The sequence below is a fragment of the Cygnus olor genome, chromosome 1, assembly GCF_009769625.2.
Source record: "Cygnus olor isolate bCygOlo1 chromosome 1, bCygOlo1.pri.v2, whole genome shotgun sequence".
Lineage (NCBI taxonomy): Eukaryota > Metazoa > Chordata > Aves > Anseriformes > Anatidae > Cygnus > Cygnus olor.
Genome location: NC_049169.1, coordinates 59,720,060 through 59,736,998, shown reverse-complemented (window position 1 = coordinate 59,736,998; position 16,939 = coordinate 59,720,060). Strand labels below are relative to the sequence as shown.

The window sequence follows — 16,939 nt, the reverse complement described above, 5'->3', positions numbered from 1 at the left end:
TTGTGTTGAATGGGTGAATGACTTAGGAAAAAATTAAAAAAAGGGGGTCAAAAAGTTGCATGCAACTGATTATGACTGGACACTACTGTAGTATCAAAATATTTACCCTCATTTAAACCTGTTAGATACCCTTACACCAACTCTATTTACTCTTCGTGGCATCTGGCTTTTGGATTAAATAATTTTCTTGCTTTCCGTACAAGGATCGCAAATACTGCTTTAATAATGACCTCTTTCATAGAAAGCTTAGCAAAATAAGCAGTCTTTCAGATTTCGCTATTTTGGACTCCTCAAATTTCTGTCTATTGAAGTTGTTTATATTTGGAATTTTGAGTTACTTTCCTCCAAAATTAGCAGAAGTAAATTCAGTGATAATTGCAGGTTTTGTTTCCTTAGTAAGGATGACTGGAGATCAAGCTGTAGCAGATGGGAACCCCGCTGGAGAAAGTCAAAAAAGGTCTTTCAGATTGTTGCAGTTGCCTGATTATATCACGGTTTAGGGAGGTGGGGCATTACCAGCTAAACGAATGGAAGTTCCTAGTCTAGGCTAATTATTGCTTTCTGTTTGTTTGTTTTGCGGCAATATTTTACTGAATATTAAGAAAGTTAAACAGAAGAAAATGGTGATAACATACAGAAAGTCTATCTTGTTTAGAAGAGGGCAATTCAATTTAGAGTACATATGACAATCCTGAAGTTAAAAAGACCTTACGGGTTATAACTGTACCAATTTAATTACTAAATAGTTTTTCTAAAAAAATTATTTACATTGATAAATATAAATCAGTAATGATAGCAGCTTGGAATAGGTGGTAAATGTCTTTTAGTTTGCTGGTAGCTCAGATAAATCTACAAATAAACAAGAGTTAATCTTGATTTTTTTCATCTGTAGATACTCAAAAATTTTGTGTTAAAACGATCATTTTTTTAAAAATTAGTCCATAGTCCAAGGTGACTTGAAAACCTTAACAGATAACACATTAAAAAGAAGAAAGATGCTTTAAAAGTGGATACGTACATACAGAAAAATGGAGTGTGACTTCCAGAAGGAGTGTTACAGAACAACTTTATACATTTGATATTTTAAAGTGGGCAGCAGTAGAACATCTTTGTGAAAAAAAAATAAATAAATAAACAGAACTTTAAAACTCTGATTTTCCTGTAAGAGGCTGTAAACGACAAAAAAAAAAAAAAAACACAAGCTGTTTGGTATACTAGAACTGAAACCCTCTGTCATCTTAATAGAAATAATACTGCTTAAAATTATTCTGATTACACCATTAGCTTCTTCCCAGTTTGTGGAAATACTTTTTTCAACAAACACATTCACAGACAACATTTTAAGACACTACATATTGTATTTCTTTCTTATAAAACAGTCATGGTACAGAAAGTTAAGGCAAAGACAGCTGTTCTCACTGTAGGTACTCTCTGAACAATTTCAAAGTATTTGCACTGTGTTAACTGAGACACAACTGAGACTCTCATACAAAATCTCTTTAAAAAATAATATAAAAAAACCCAAACTTACACCACATACCATGTTAAAAAAGTGTATATTTTAAGGGAAGTAACAAAGTGTCAAATGAATGATATCTGATTTTTATGTACAAAAGTTGTTGCATTTGCGAGCTGAAAATCAACCACAAAACGTTTCCTGTTTTACTTGTCCTGTTCTTGTATTCTCCATGTGAATAAATACCAGTACAAAGAGTAATTTCCTTTGATTTTCTACAAAAAGGATATCATGCTGTAAACTTTAATATTGGAAGCAAATGGTTATTTTACATTTCAGTTACCCAAAAGAAAATTTTATGGTCTCCTCCAACTGCACATAATGGAAGAGTTCTGTGCCATGTCAGTCCAGATCCTACAGCTGCCGTACCAGTAAGAATGGGCTTAAAAAAAGAACAAGAGTAATATCAATACAACTTCCCATAAGTGATTATTATACCACATATACCAAGTTACACGAGCAACTCCCCGCATATCTAATACTCCTTAATAAACACAGTTAAAATAAAACAGAAATCAAACTGAAAAATCTGATTATCTGCTACCCAGTTTCAGTAGCTACTTACTACACTTAAGTAAGATGTATCAAAATCTTCTGTGATAACAAAATTTTCAACTATTTTCAGTATTTTTATTAACACTTATTTTAAATGCATGCTTTCAATCCTAGAAAGCTTTGTAATGACATTACTTCCTGTTATTATGTATACTCACAGCTAGTATGTTTGGAGATAGTAGTTTTTATTGTAAACTATACAAATGTACACTAACATCAGTAAAACCAAAACACTTCCTGTGCTTTACTTGCACTGTCTCTGAACATATCATTACTTCTATAGTTAATTCAAACGTGAAAAATGCACAACCAGCTGATTTTTGCATCTCTAGAATTGGAAATACTAAAGAACTTATTAAATAAAAAGGTAAGTGTTTTTTTTTTCTCTTTGTATGAATGAGAAAAATTAAAATAAAACATACAGATCAAACAGCATTTCAAATAACAGGTTGAATAGTGTGTGGGAGCTTTTTTTAGCATGGATGAGACAAAAAATAATTCAAAAAAAAAAAAAAAAAAGACCAAGCAGCATTTCTGGATGGTTTGGGCTAGTTTTTAGCTACAGCTTTTAACTATTTATGAGCTTGATTTGAAAAGCACAGATGCAATTCCATCCAAAAGCTGAATTCAAAATTTACCTGGGGATGTCCTAGATGATGAACAAGCAGTTGAGTAGTTGTCTTTCCTGGATATCCAGTGGTTGCAAACAGGTTTTCATTCACTCGGGACCACCTATGAATAAAATGAACATACCTTTCAAATATTCCTAACAGAGTTCTCTCCCTTGTGGATAACTGTGTGAAGCCATCAGGTATTCCACTGATACCAAAGAAATAAATTCAGAGAAATGGCTTGTAAATGATTCACCACCCACAGACCTGCATGCACGTTGCTGTGTAACAGAAAAAAATCATGGTCATTCACAAATTACACTAAGATTATGGAGCAGGTCCCACTAAAAATGGTTGAAGAGACACAGTTGTCCCTAAACTCCCAAGTAAGTGCTTGCATATACACAGACTATATCAAAAACAAAACAGAGACAACAAAATACAGATAGCACTTATACCTGAATAATCTGGCTCGATCAACATGGACAGGACTCTTATCCTGCGGATAACTAAAACAGACATTCCATATAAAAAACTGTTCTGCAAACAACCACGGATTAAGTATCAAAACTATCATTTTAAACAATGAAGGGGAAACATTGTCTATTCTTTGTGAAGAAGCTGGGGGGAAAACAGCTTTCCTGCAGCTTACATTTCAATTTGGAACAGGAAAACTGAAGTAGTTAGTGACTTTATTAAGGTTCAGTAATTATGTACTTATGATTGTAATAAATGCATAAACCTTACAATGAGAGGTAAACAGCAGAGGTGCTATCTGAAGTGGACAAAAAGCAACAGCATAGTATTTTTAACAGATAAATATTGATAGAAATAAGCATGAAAAAGTATGATCTGTACTAATTCCATAATTGCTGATGAATGTTCATTTGTTTACTGAAAAGGAGGTGTAATACATTGAGCATTTAAGTGCTATTTTACCAAAGTAGCCCCATCACTTCATGTGCTCCTTAAGGAGAGACTGAAGAAATTCATGTCCTGTGCATAAAAATACCTGGAGCGAGTGATATCCCATATGAGCCAATCATTTCCCGCAACTGCTCCAATTTTAAGAGTGTTCTTTAAACACCAGTCCGCTGACATCAGTGGCGTTTGTTCACACTCTAGCGAGAGAATGGCCTGCTGTGTAATGAGATCATAGAATCGTATTGTCCCATTTTTCTCCGCTACCATCAGCTGTAAGAGAAATTAATAGAACTTTGTAAACTTAGCCTGTAATGAATCTTAGTATCCTTTTTACTCTATAGCAAAGCTAGTGTATTTTGAAGCAAATATTGATACTAGGACGTTAGATAGGTACAATTGTTCACATTTTGCTAGAAAACATTCTCCTGAATATTCTTCCAGCAATAAAAAGCACTTTTAACTCTACTCCTGTCACACTCTACACAATTATTACATTATTTTTATCTATACATATATGTATGTATTTAGATATATATGTACATAATTTTGGTGCTTAGAAGCACCAGTTCTCAGACACAGGTGCACTCTGCTTTCAGAATCATAATGCATATTTTTTTGCTTTTAAAAAGTTCCAGTTCTGAGTACAAGGAACTGACGGCCAGAGATAGTGCCATTCAAGGAAATAATGATATCGTTAACTGTAGCTGTAGAACCTGGATTCATGCTTACTGATTTTATATGCCTACTACTGCTTTATCCACTAACAATTTGGAACATATTTTATCTAAGCTTTTGCTGTTAAAATAAAATATATTTGTTTTTTTGGAAAGCAATGTAGAAAGAGCTTTCTTATTAAATGATAAAAAAATCTATTCTCAATGAAGAGGATGGCTTTCCGATAGTCATGAACAACAATTAAGGAAGGCAAAGCAGCATTAAAAATACTCTGTCCCCTCCTCTCCCATCCCCACCTACTCTCGTCCCCCAACATCCAAATTTGCTTGGGAAAAGAGAGCTGTCACAGAAACACGCCCTTCTGCAAACTAGAAGACATGTTGCAGCAAGCATTTTGAACTTCAGTAAGCTTTTCAGTAACCATCAGTCTGTAAGGCTTTATTAGTTCTTTGAAGGGGCTTTTCTTTACTAAAAAAAAAAATCTCCTTTGCCTGCTCTTTGATAAGGGTCAGACTAAAAACAAGCTAATATAGTAAGATTGGTGTAATATTTCAATATTTTTGCACAGAAAAAATAGGGCTAATTAGGGCTTATCAGAGCCCTAATTAGCTTAGGGCTAATCTAGTAACTAAACTGCCCCGTAGCAAATATAGTGGCAAACATTCAATTTTGATGACACTGGAGTGAACAGTCTTCTTAGTAAGGACTAAGATACTGGTGGAAACTATAGTAAGAGTACCGATCCTTCCTACCTATAGCTAAATAAATATTTTGATACCTGATTTGACTGCTTTTTTTCTGTTGTTCAGTGTGTTTTAGTGGTAACCCGAACAGCTATTTGTAGCTACTTAAGGCAGTTATTGATTCGCACATCAGGAATACTAAATCCAAGATTGCAAGGACTAGAGTAATTCAGCTAATGAAGCTGAATATTTTTCTCTTGGTAACTTCAAACAGATACTTGGCTTGCTTTACAGGAGTCTATGTTATCACTGAATCTTGCTATCATGACTGATAAAAAATTTTCCTCTGGTAATTGTAAGTTAATATGCAATCAACAATGACTGATGTATGGAATCAATAAGGAGTATCTCTCATGGGAAGAGCAAGGGATTGACGGTAAGAAGAGGAGAATGTGATTGAGAACTTATTTACAGTGATTTCACATTAGCAGATCTTTCCAATATCTAGTTCCAACATCCACAGGCTCCCCAAACTTAAATCCTACTATAGCATCAAAGATTCATAGTTTAGAGAAGTTCATCCTCCTGTTATTTTAAAGGTGGTAGTGATGAAGAGCTGGAAAGCACAACCTTAAAAGCCTCATCAGGATGCCAGCACACACTCATTCCAGGAGAACGTAAAACAAAATGGGCCTTCTCATTTCCTTCCAAATCCCAGACTCTAAAAGAGGAAAAAAAAAAAAAAAAAGGGTAAAGTAATTAGCTGTGTATTGCCATTTGACTGAAATAAGATTTGGTGCCTCGATACATTCAACAAAGGAAGCGACCAAATGAAACACTGTTCATGCTTTATCGCTTCAAGAAGAAAACAGACTAATGGAACACCTAGAATTAAATTTGCAGATGCTTAATACTTGTGCATAGAAGTCAGTAAAAGCAAGCCAGTGCTGAAGAGAGTGTAATTAAAAAATGAACTAGGCACGCCCTCGATTTGAAAGGGCAACATCCAAACAATTTGACAAGCTTAGTTGTCTAGACATGAAATCTAGATGATACCTTCTCTCTTTATTCATAAGTCAACACTGCAGCCTTTGTACTATGGCACAAATAACAGTGAGACAACAGAAAGCAGGAAGACCAGTGTTGATCTAGCTGATACAAGCAACCTAGAGTGAAGCACCAAGCAACTTCCATCATCCACTTCCCCATGAAAAGGGTAAGACCATGCACTAAAGTATTTTGCTTATATAACACATGAATTTCCTTTTTCTTTTTTCTTTTCTTTTCTTTTTTTTTTTTTTTCTTCTTGTAAGACAAGACTGAGTAATGGAAATACAAGAAACTAGAAATGAGGCTAAGGCAAACAAGAGGGTTTGTGGCAGAGGTACGCTAGCCTACAAAGGGTCTTGGCAAGCTTTCAACAAATACGTCATATTTGTCAGTTTAGTCTTCTCTTTTAGAAACACCTACAGTATATATTAGGCAGTAATAGATATATAAAATATTAAGAGAAGTAAGAACAGTCAACAGCATTGGGTCAACATAGATTGACAGGGAAGTGTATGCTGAAACACCAGAACTAGGTTATATGATGAGTGAGTTTTCTTTGGATGAGTGTTACTGAGCCATGAAGTTACTCAGCTTATAAAATGCAGCAAAAACAATACAGACACCATTTTACCTCATAGCCACTGCTCAGTTGCCTCATTTCCTACAAAATCAGGAGCTCAGTTGTAGGACAAGGACATCACAGTAGTGAACATAAATTTTAACCACAAGGTTGTGTGCTATTTAAATGCATTTTCACACACAAATATATATTTATCAGGCCATGACCTATCTTAAAGTGAGTTAAAAATATTGAAATGGGATTACCACTGCTTCCACATTACAACTAAATATTTTGAGATGGTTTTAGGATGTAATCTTTGCATCAGTATACACATTGTGTCCAACAAAACGATGGGAAACTTCTGAAAGGGACCAGTAAACAAAACTGAATAATTATTTTTTGAGTATTCACATGCAGCTTTGTTGTGGTTTAACCCAGCAGGCAGCTGAGCACCACACAGCCATTTCCTCACTCCTCCATCCCACAGTGGGATGGGGGAGAGAATAAAAAAAAAAGTAAAAACTCGTGGGTTGTGATAACGACAGTTTAATAAGACAGAAAAGGAAGGGAAATAATACTACTGATAGGAGAATGTACAAAGCAAGTGGTGCATAATGCAGTTGCTCAGCACTCGCTGACTGATGCCCAGCCCCCATCCTGAGCAGTGACCCCCCCCGAGTTTTGTTGCTCAGCATGACACCACACACACGCTGTGGGACATCCCTTGGGCCAGTCTGGGTCACTCGTCCTGTCTCTGTCACCTCCCATCTCCTGGTGCACCCCCAGCCTCCTCGCTGGCAGGGCAGCATGAGAAGCTGACAAGTCCTTGGCTCTGTGTAAGCACTGCTCTGCAACAACTGAAACATCCCTGTGTTATCAGCATTATTTTTCTTCTAAATCCAAAACATGCGCATACCAGCCCCTATGAAGAAAAACAACCCTATCCTGGTTGAAACCAGGACATCTCTTTACTTCATTTTCCCCAAGACTGAAGGCAGAAGATCCAAAGCAATGGCATTTGGGCTGTTAAAGAAATGGGGTTTTACAATTTAAAATACTTCTCAAATTTATAGCCATTACAACATTCCTATAACAGTAAAGGCTCAATACGTATCTTTTCATAGCTTCTGAACTCTGTTCTCTGTTTTCTCAGGTTTGGGCTCTCCAAAGCAATTGGTTTCTCAGCTCCTTCGTAAATGTTAGCTCAGAAATTAAATCAAGGGTTGTTCCTGCCTGCCCATTTAGCGTTAACTTTGCGAGCATTCACCCTAAGGTGAATTGGGGATCTTATTAATGTTTACAAATATCTTAAGCGTGGGAGGCAGAGGGATTTGGCCAACCTCTTTTCAGTGGTTTGTGGGGACAGGACAAGGGGCAATGGCCACAAATTGGATGACAGGCAGTTCTGCACCAACATGCGAAAGAACTTCTTCACGGTGAGGGTGACGGAGCACTGGAACAGGCTGCCCAGGGAGGTCGTGGAGTCTCCTTCTCTGGAGATATTCAAGGCCCGTCTGGATGCCTACCTGGGCAACCTGCTCTAGGGAACCTGCTTTGGCAGGGGTTTGGACCCGATGATCTCCTGAGGTCCCTTCCAACCCCTACAATTTTATGATTCTGTGATTCTGTGACATTCCCTTTCTGAGTCTTCCATAATTAAAATGCTGTTATTTAACTACTCTCTCCTAACCTTCCGTTAGAAGTCATCATTAGGAAGAGCGTCCTCGGTGCATGTGGCATGCAAACATTATCCAGTCTTTCACTCTCTATGACTAAGAACCTAGAGAGCTTGTCTGGTACGGGAAACGATCAAATTGATGTTAGAACAGTTGCTCCTACTTCCTTTTGAGAGACGAAATACAAATTCAATCTGAGATTTCCCCATTTAAAAATAATAATAATAAAAAAAAAAAGACAACTGGAACTGGAAAAGTTTTATTATTCAAACAGATTAACTCCAGAACAATCAATCTATGAACTAACAGACTATGAACCTGTAAGGGGGTGCTGCTATCCCTGCTGTCTCTAGTGGGTCCCATGCTAGGGTGCCATTCTGTCGCCTGCAGCTGCCCTGTCTTGGTCGCAGGTGCAGGTCGGGCAGTGGGGGGCTGCCAGGGGCTGCCAGTTGGGTGGCTGCAGCATGGCCATAGCAGAGGCTGCTGCCAGCAAGGCCACTGGAAAGAGTGGGTGACCGAAGGGAGGCAGGGCAGCTGAGGGAGCCTTCGGAGCTCCTGCATTTGGGCACAGGGGTATCTGGGAAGGTAGGACGTGGTGTGGGGAGGGAGCAGGAGCGGCAGCTGAGGTCTGGCTGCTGTTTGACAGCAGCAGGGAGGGGTCCAGACGCTGCTGCTTGTCCCTGCCTGCTGCTGCAGCAGGATCTGGCAGGGTGGGAGCAGCTCCCTGCGAGGCTGTATGGGCACCGCTGGCTTGAGGGGTGGCTTTTGCCCAGTGCTTGGGGAGTGGGGACCCCGCGGGTGCCGCTGGCTGTGTGTCTTCTTCTGGAGCTGCTGCCAGCGGGTCCTCCTCATCCATATCAGCATCTCTCCACCCAGGCTGGGCATAGAGGCTGCTGCTGGGGCAGCTCTCATCCAGCCCCGCCTGCAGGGCTTTCCTCTTCAGGGCAACTCGTTGCTTGCAGTTCTTGAGCAGGTGGGGAGAATCTCTCTTGAAGTTGGGGTTATAGTAGTAGAGTATCTAAAAATGCAAAGGAGAAGAATTAGTTGCTACCAGTTTGGGACTGAGAAACAGCAAGATACAAGAACTAAGAATTTTGATTGTTAAAGGCAATCATGGGTTAAAAAGATCTACTGGTCAGTTTAAGCCTAAAGCTTAGGCTGACTAAAACTTAATGATACAGTCCTGATGATACAGTTCTGGTACGTTGCAAATGTCTTAAAATACATAGACTCATCATAGCCCGATTTATTTATCTTTCTGCTCCATGGGTTCAAACTCATTGGATACAACCCAAATGTATTTTATCTGCATTTCTACTACTCAGCAATGCTACCTCAAAAATACCTGGAAGTAGCCTGAAAAAGAAATTAAGATCAGAACATCTACTGTTATCCTCATCTCCTCCGTTGCCAAGGCTTATTTTATTGGAACATCCATCTCTCCCACCAGAATATTGTGAAAATTGGTTCACGTGCGGAGCAATTGAGGTACCTTCCTATGATCAGAAAATGCATCCTCTTCTTTCGGAAATTCAGGAAGCGAGGGAGATCTTTGCAAGTCCTGTTGCAGTGTGGTGAATCCATACAGATTAAGTTGACGAATGAAACTTTTCATACTCTCAGTCTCAAAAACTCTCGGAGGTCTTGTCCTTCCCAGCACTTCCACTTTAAACATTTCCTCATCGATCACAATATAGTTTCCAGAGTGACCCCACCAGATGGCCTTAAATTCGTCACTCTCAGCCAGTTGCCAGAGTTTCTTTGGGAAGCTGAGGGATGAGAAGACGTTGCCGTTGCCAGCGTTCTCCTCAGAAGAATTACGAGGAACATGTTTGGTCTCACGGTCATCAGTGAGAGCTTGGGGATCTTTTTCTTCCCTTGTTGATGCTACAGGAGCATCACAAGCTGCTCCTTTATCCTGTCCCAGAGGTTCAGGAGGAGGGGAGTCCGAAGACTCAAACAGCTTGTCTGGAGCAAAAACGTACGACGTTTCTTCTGGAAGTGGCTCCTGTTTAATTTCATTCATCTCATTGTCACTCGAGTTTCCATCTGCAGCCATTTCTGTGAACAGCCACTTTTTGTCCTGCCAGTCAGCAAGTGAGACTCAAGGGACTGTCCGGGGGTTCCGGTGGGGGAAGCTCAAACGTCACCATGACGCCCCTGTGTCACCACGATGATATCACAGTGTGGCTCTGGCTGGAGCAGCCAGAGCAGACCTGCTGCTGGTCCTGCACATAGCTATGGGTGCTTTGACTCAAGAGCCAAGAAGCAAATAAAGCTATTTAAAGGGGATCACGCCTCACCTGGACCTTGCTTCCCTTTCCCTGTGTGGTCCCCTTTAATAGCCCCCTTCTGGCCTCCTTGATGTCCCTCTGGGTTCTCCAGCTGGGGAGGGAAATCAGTCTCCCAGGCAGGCAACGTTAACAAAAGCAAACAGCAATCTCTTACCAGTTTGTCACTGTTTCTTGCAAATACTCAGTGACTTCAACAGTACTGCTTCAGCAAGGTGATGCTCTGCAATGTCAGTGCTCTGCCAGAGGCTGCTCTGTAGGTCCAATCAGAATAAGACACTACGTACATTTTGCTAATGCCATAAACAGAAGATGTGCAACCCCTCATTTCTTGATTCAGTTCCTATGCTTTGATTTGATATTTTAGCCATTTAGAAAGCAAGCCAACAAAATCAGTGTGTTCTCTAAGCCTTTTAAATCACACCCCTCTCTGCAGAATTCTCTGAATGTATCCTCTTAATGACAAAAAAGACTATGAAAAATGGCTTTCTGCTTGAAAGATAAAAGCAGTAAGCTATTTCTGTAAAGATTTAGTAGAAAGTACAGGCCTTTTCCGAGCCACAACGTCAACAAAGAGTTCAATGTTGTGCTAATTTCAGAGGCTGATGTATTCCATCAGTTTAACCTGATAAACTAACCACACCTTTTATCTTATACGAAGATGTTAGTCAACCCACTCAAGTTTTTAGATGCGTGCACAGATATGTTCTTATCCACTTACTACAGGACTGAGCAATGAGCTTCAACACGAGACTTTCAGTGCCATCCTGTCTGCGTATCACTGAAGTAGCAACAAAGATGCCACTTCTTCAAAATCTCTAAGGTTCTTTGCGAACAGCACACCAGGTCTGGAAGAATTTCGAGGGCCTTCTTGCCAACTTTTTCATATCTTTCAATCACCTGTGCAGCAAACCTGTGCAGCAAACAACAAATATTTCACCTCGCTGTGCATTCGTATTGCTTCTACCTCCTTGTAAAAGGGCCATAAAACATAAACAAATGAAAAAGCTTACAAGGGAAGCAAACAATCGCAAGCAGCAAAAACATGCAGTGTTCTTCTCCATACACCTCTGACTAAAAAATAATTTGGAAGGAAGCAGACTATTCACAGTACTATGAATACCGACCAGTGGCAATCTGAACTCAATCTCCAGAAGTGCAGTAACAATAGAGCTTGCCTCTGAGACTGATAATCCCAGCCTCAGAAGGTCTTAGGCTAATTCCTGAAGGACTTGAACAAATCAACAAGGACAAAGTTAGCTCCATCTCCAACTTCTTGCTCTTGCATGTGGGAAGCCATCACAAGCCCTTTTGCAGTAGGATGCTGGACCTTTAAAAGAAGTTACACGTCTTAGTCACTAACATCTCACCTGGATTGTAGCTCCTGGTTTTTCCTGTGCGTCCAGTATAAGCTCTCTAATTTCAAGTTATATCTAAAGATACACTGCATGCATGAAGTAGGAAAAGAAAGCAATACGGATTAACTTAATTTGGCAGTTTCTCTAAGAACCAAAAGCACAAACACCTATGAAAAAAAAATTCACAAAGAACCGAACATCTCCCCTGCAACATACATCGGACATCCTTGTTATTGGTTCTGTGCTATTTTTACACTGTGCAGAGGTTTCACTGTCAGTTCTGCAACATGAGAGAAGCCTGAATTTAGACCTTTAAGCTGAATTCACATACGTGTATCATACGAACAAGATCTCTGAATTACAGTTTAATTCCAGTGTTTTATCCACTTATTGACTACACCGTTTTCATCTTTTTTTTTTTTTTTTTTTTTCCCAAAGTGTAATAACAACACTACATTCTTGAAAATAACTGGAGCAACTGTCACCTTACGCCAGAAAGTAATGTGCATGACTTCATTAGATTAAGCAACTAGTCTTCAGATTTTTCTTTTTTTTTTTTAAATCAGAATGGAGACTTCCATACTAGTCCTACTTCGACTGCATACATTAAGTAAGGAATTACTACTGCTTTGAAGATGCTGTCCTACAGTTGGCCAGCTTTCTTGCTGATTATCCTAGAAAACAATTTCTGTCTTTAAGTGTAGAACTCAGTAAAGTATTATTTGTATAGTGATACAGATACACATTTGATAGTATGAGAAAAAAGCTACAAGTCGATCTTTTCACAATTTTGATTTTACTTTATTCAGAAGAGGATGCTGTTACATCCCCAGCTTCATATATCTGATTGCCGTATTCTAGGCGGACAAAATATGGCAACCACCAACATCAGGAGATTAATACAACAGCTATTTCATTCAGTTTTCCAAACACTGCATTGTCTAGGCATACTCTCTTCTAAATCTGCAGTGCTTTGGGAGAAAAAAGTAGTCAATTACTAAGCATCTTCTGCAACTGCTTGATCCTCATGCTGGATATAGCTCATTTACTTTACTCAAACCCAGTGAATAATGTAACAAAATGGCATACACAAACCATCTGGCAGGGTGACACACTTCCTATTAGCATCCAGAACCGTCTTGACCCATGCTAACAGAAACAGTAGTTTACAACCTTGACATCTTCTGAAGCAAGAATGCTAGAATGCAGGAAATGTCACAAAGCTGCACCAGGTGAAGTTCAGACTGGACATCAGGAAAAAATTCTTTACTGTGGGGTGGTCAAACACTGGAACAGGCTTCCTAGTGAGGTGGTTGATGCCCCGTGCCTTCCTGTGTTCCAGAGGCATTTGGGCAATGCCCTCAATAATATGCTTTAACTTTTGGTTAGCCCTGAAGAGGTCAGGCAGTTGGACTCGATCTTTGAAGGTCCCTTCCAACTGAACTATCTTATTCTAGGAAAACTCGCATTCCAGCTCTCTCAAGATAGTAGCAGCATCATTTCTAACAAAAAGCTTGGCCAGATGATTATAACCATTTTGTTCATTGCTAAGGGGGAAAAAAATATTCATTAGGCAACCGTCACTTTGCACAGAAATACTGTTTCCATAGTTTTTGGGTTTATCTTACGCATTAAAACATTAGCCTTGTTTATAATTCAATAATCTGAAATATTTTTTGTGAAATAGCACTCGGGAGTGTGTTACATTAAGGGGAAGTCATTCATTTCTGAATAAGCAGTTTTCTCTTCAGAAATATTGGTACATAATTTAATTAATCAATACTGAAGATCATGGTTTTGGTGTATCTGTCAGAACACAGTACGGTTACATTCAATATGACTATCTACCAAGTTATCATCTTTTGTTTTCTGTAGGTCTTCCATATAGCAGTAAGACAGCAAAGAGGACACAGTAACTGTACCAGTTAGTACATGAATAGTGATGATGAATAGATGATAGATGAATAGTGATTCATCAAGACTTAAAATTTTGTCATTTTTTTACCATATGTTTTATATTCTCCATGCCATCATCTGGTTGTAGCTACTTCACTATTGCAGGGCTTACATGAGCACTTCTTTTTTTCCAGGTAGGAAGCAGAATGGTTAAATGATGAAATGCTTCCTGAAAATGTTGCAGTTGTCAGCCAGGAAGCCCATGGCTCTTTTCCTGTAGGGTCCTCTCACTTGCCGGCACTACATCATGCTAGGTGGAATGCCAGACTGGACTTAAATTACGATGCCCCAAACAGTACTCGTTTGTATTAAAAACATTTCTGAGCCAATGTATATACATTGGTGTTACTCTCTTGTTGTGGTTTAACCTGGCAGGCCGCTAAGCACCACACAGCCGTTCGCTCATTCCCCCACCCTAACAGTAGGATGGGGGAGAGAATTGGAAAAAAAAAAAAAGGTAGAACTGGTGGGTTGAGACAGTTGAATGGCTCAGTAAAGGGAGAGACAAAAATAACAACAACAACAACAGCAGCAATAATATATATACAAAACAAATGATGCACAATGCAATTGCTAACCACCCACCAATTGATACCCAGCCAGTCCCAAACAGCACCCCTCCATCCCTGGCCAACCCCCAAAGTTTTGTTGTTCGGCATGATGCCATATGGAATGGGACATCCCTTGGGCCAGTCTGGGTCTCCTGTTCTGGCTGTGTCCCTTCCCAGCTTTTTTTTGAGCATCTCCAGCCTCCTCGCTGGCAGGGCAGCACGAGAAGTTGACGAGTCCTTGGCTCTGTGTACGCACTGCTCTGTCACGACTGAAACACCAGTGTGTTATCAGCAGCATTCTCATCCTAAATCCAAAACACAGCACCATACCAGCTAATAAGAAGAAAATTAACTCTTTCCCAGACAAAACCAGGATAAGCTTTGTCATGAAAATCAAAGGAGGCCTACTTTTGTTTGTCATTCCACGATCAAAAAATAACACATTATTTCTTTTACTTCAGAAGTACTTTCAGTTCTGAGGGTGTCTCCCAGGAGTCTTGGAAAAGGCATACACACGTAAGGAAAGCGCTCAGATAAACTGCAGTGTGGTATTTTGGCTCAAAATTAAAGACTAGGTAGAGGTAGAAGGAAAAGCAGAAGATAAGGAGAGAGACGAGCTGGAGAGATGCTTTGATTATGTTGGAACATGGTCAAAAGTGAATTGAGAACGTCATAGCAGAGGCACGATGACATTACTTGGGAAGATGCAGCTCCTAGCTCTAGCTGCACTACCACAGCTTGTCTTCCATGACCTTTTACAATCTAAAGCCAACAGGCACTGGACAACGCCAACATTAAGACAAGTGATGAGATGCTTGGTGAAATGGAATAACCAAAGGCAAACCCTTCAGTCTGATCCTGTATGACCAAAGACAATGCACTTCGGCAAAGACACCAAGAACACTGCTATAAGATTCTTGGTTGCATGCGAAGCAGTCACGCCCTTTTGAGACTCATTTGCACTTTTATCAACTTCTCTGTGCTATTTTGCATGTTTGCTTTCTTTTTCAAGCTTTTGGTGCTTTCTTATAAGCAGCTGGAATAAGGTTATCTGAATACTTTTATTACTAAATCTGGTTTTGTTGTGTTGAATGGGTGAATGACTTAGGAAAAAATTAAAAAAAGGGGGTCAAAAAGTTGCATGCAACTGATTATGACTGGACACTACTGTAGTATCAAAATATTTACCCTCATTTAAACCTGTTAGATACCCTTACACCAACTCTATTTACTCTTCGTGGCATCTGGCTTTTGGATTAAATAATTTTCTTGCTTTCCGTACAAGGATCGCAAATACTGCTTTAATAATGACCTCTTTCATAGAAAGCTTAGCAAAATAAGCAGTCTTTCAGATTTCGCTATTTTGGACTCCTCAAATTTCTGTCTATTGAAGTTGTTTATATTTGGAATTTTGAGTTACTTTCCTCCAAAATTAGCAGAAGTAAATTCAGTGATAATTGCAGGTTTTGTTTCCTTAGTAAGGATGACTGGAGATCAAGCTGTAGCAGATGGGAACCCCGCTGGAGAAAGTCAAAAAAGGTCTTTCAGATTGTTGCAGTTGCCTGATTATATCACGGTTTAGGGAGGTGGGGCATTACCAGCTAAACGAATGGAAGTTCCTAGTCTAGGCTAATTATTGCTTTCTGTTTGTTTGTTTTGCGGCAATATTTTACTGAATATTAAGAAAGTTAAACAGAAGAAAATGGTGATAACATACAGAAAGTCTATCTTGTTTAGAAGAGGGCAATTCAATTTAGAGTACATATGACAATCCTGAAGTTAAAAAGACCTTACGGGTTATAACTGTACCAATTTAATTACTAAATAGTTTTTCTAAAAAAATTATTTACATTGATAAATATAAATCAGTAATGATAGCAGCTTGGAATAGGTGGTAAATGTCTTTTAGTTTGCTGGTAGCTCAGATAAATCTACAAATAAACAAGAGTTAATCTTGATTTTTTTCATCTGTAGATACTCAAAAATTTTGTGTTAAAACGATCATTTTTTTAAAAATTAGTCCATAGTCCAAGGTGACTTGAAAACCTTAACAGATAACACATTAAAAAGAAGAAAGATGCTTTAAAAGTGGATACGTACATACAGAAAAATGGAGTGTGACTTCCAGAAGGAGTGTTACAGAACAACTTTATACATTTGATATTTTAAAGTGGGCAGCAGTAGAACATCTTTGTGAAAAAAAAATAAATAAATAAACAGAACTTTAAAACTCTGATTTTCCTGTAAGAGGCTGTAAACGACAAAAAAAAAAAAAAACACAAGCTGTTTGGTATACTAGAACTGAAACCCTCTGTCATCTTAATAGAAATAATACTGCTTAAAATTATTCTGATTACACCATTAGCTTCTTCCCAGTTTGTGGAAATACTTTTTTCAACAAACACATTCACAGACAACATTTTAAGACACTACATATTGTATTTCTTTCTTATAAAACAGTCATGGTACAGAAAGTTAAGGCAAAGACAGCTGTTCTCACTGTAGGTACTCTCTGAACAATTTCAAAGTAT

General features: G+C 38.9%; 2 protein-coding genes across 2 annotated transcripts; both read right to left on the bottom strand.

Moving 5' to 3' along the window:
- Positions 1-1,539: 1,539 nt before the first annotated feature.
- On the bottom strand, positions 1,540-5,696 carry LOC121063986 (nucleoporin Nup37-like; the record flags this gene model as incomplete). The annotated part of the gene is made up of 5 exons (XM_040545039.1): positions 1,540-1,898; positions 2,710-2,803; positions 3,141-3,191; positions 3,695-3,876; positions 5,595-5,696. Coding segments are annotated over 5 exons (543 nt in total), but the record flags the coding sequence as incomplete, so codon positions are not given.
- A 2,920-nt stretch (positions 5,697-8,616) lies between these two features.
- On the bottom strand, positions 8,617-10,311 carry LOC121071870 (heat shock transcription factor, Y-linked-like). The gene is made up of 2 exons (XM_040560693.1): positions 9,745-10,311; positions 8,617-9,270 (listed from the first exon to the last, which is right to left on the bottom strand). Exons 1-2 carry the CDS (start codon positions 10,309-10,311, stop codon positions 8,617-8,619), a joined length of 1,221 nt encoding a protein of 406 aa, XP_040416627.1.
- Between the last annotated feature and the right edge of the window lie 6,628 nt (positions 10,312-16,939).

What these genes read in the sequence shown, in the direction of transcription:
- LOC121071870 (XM_040560693.1), bottom strand. Translation starts at nt 10,311, where the DNA reads ATGGCTGCAGATGGAAACTCGAGTGACAATGAGATGAATGAAATTAAA. An exon ending in CATTTTCTGATCATAGGAAG is followed by an intron (nt 9,271 to 9,744) that starts GTACCTCAATTG and finishes TTGCATTTTTAG; the next exon opens with ATACTCTACTACTATAACCC.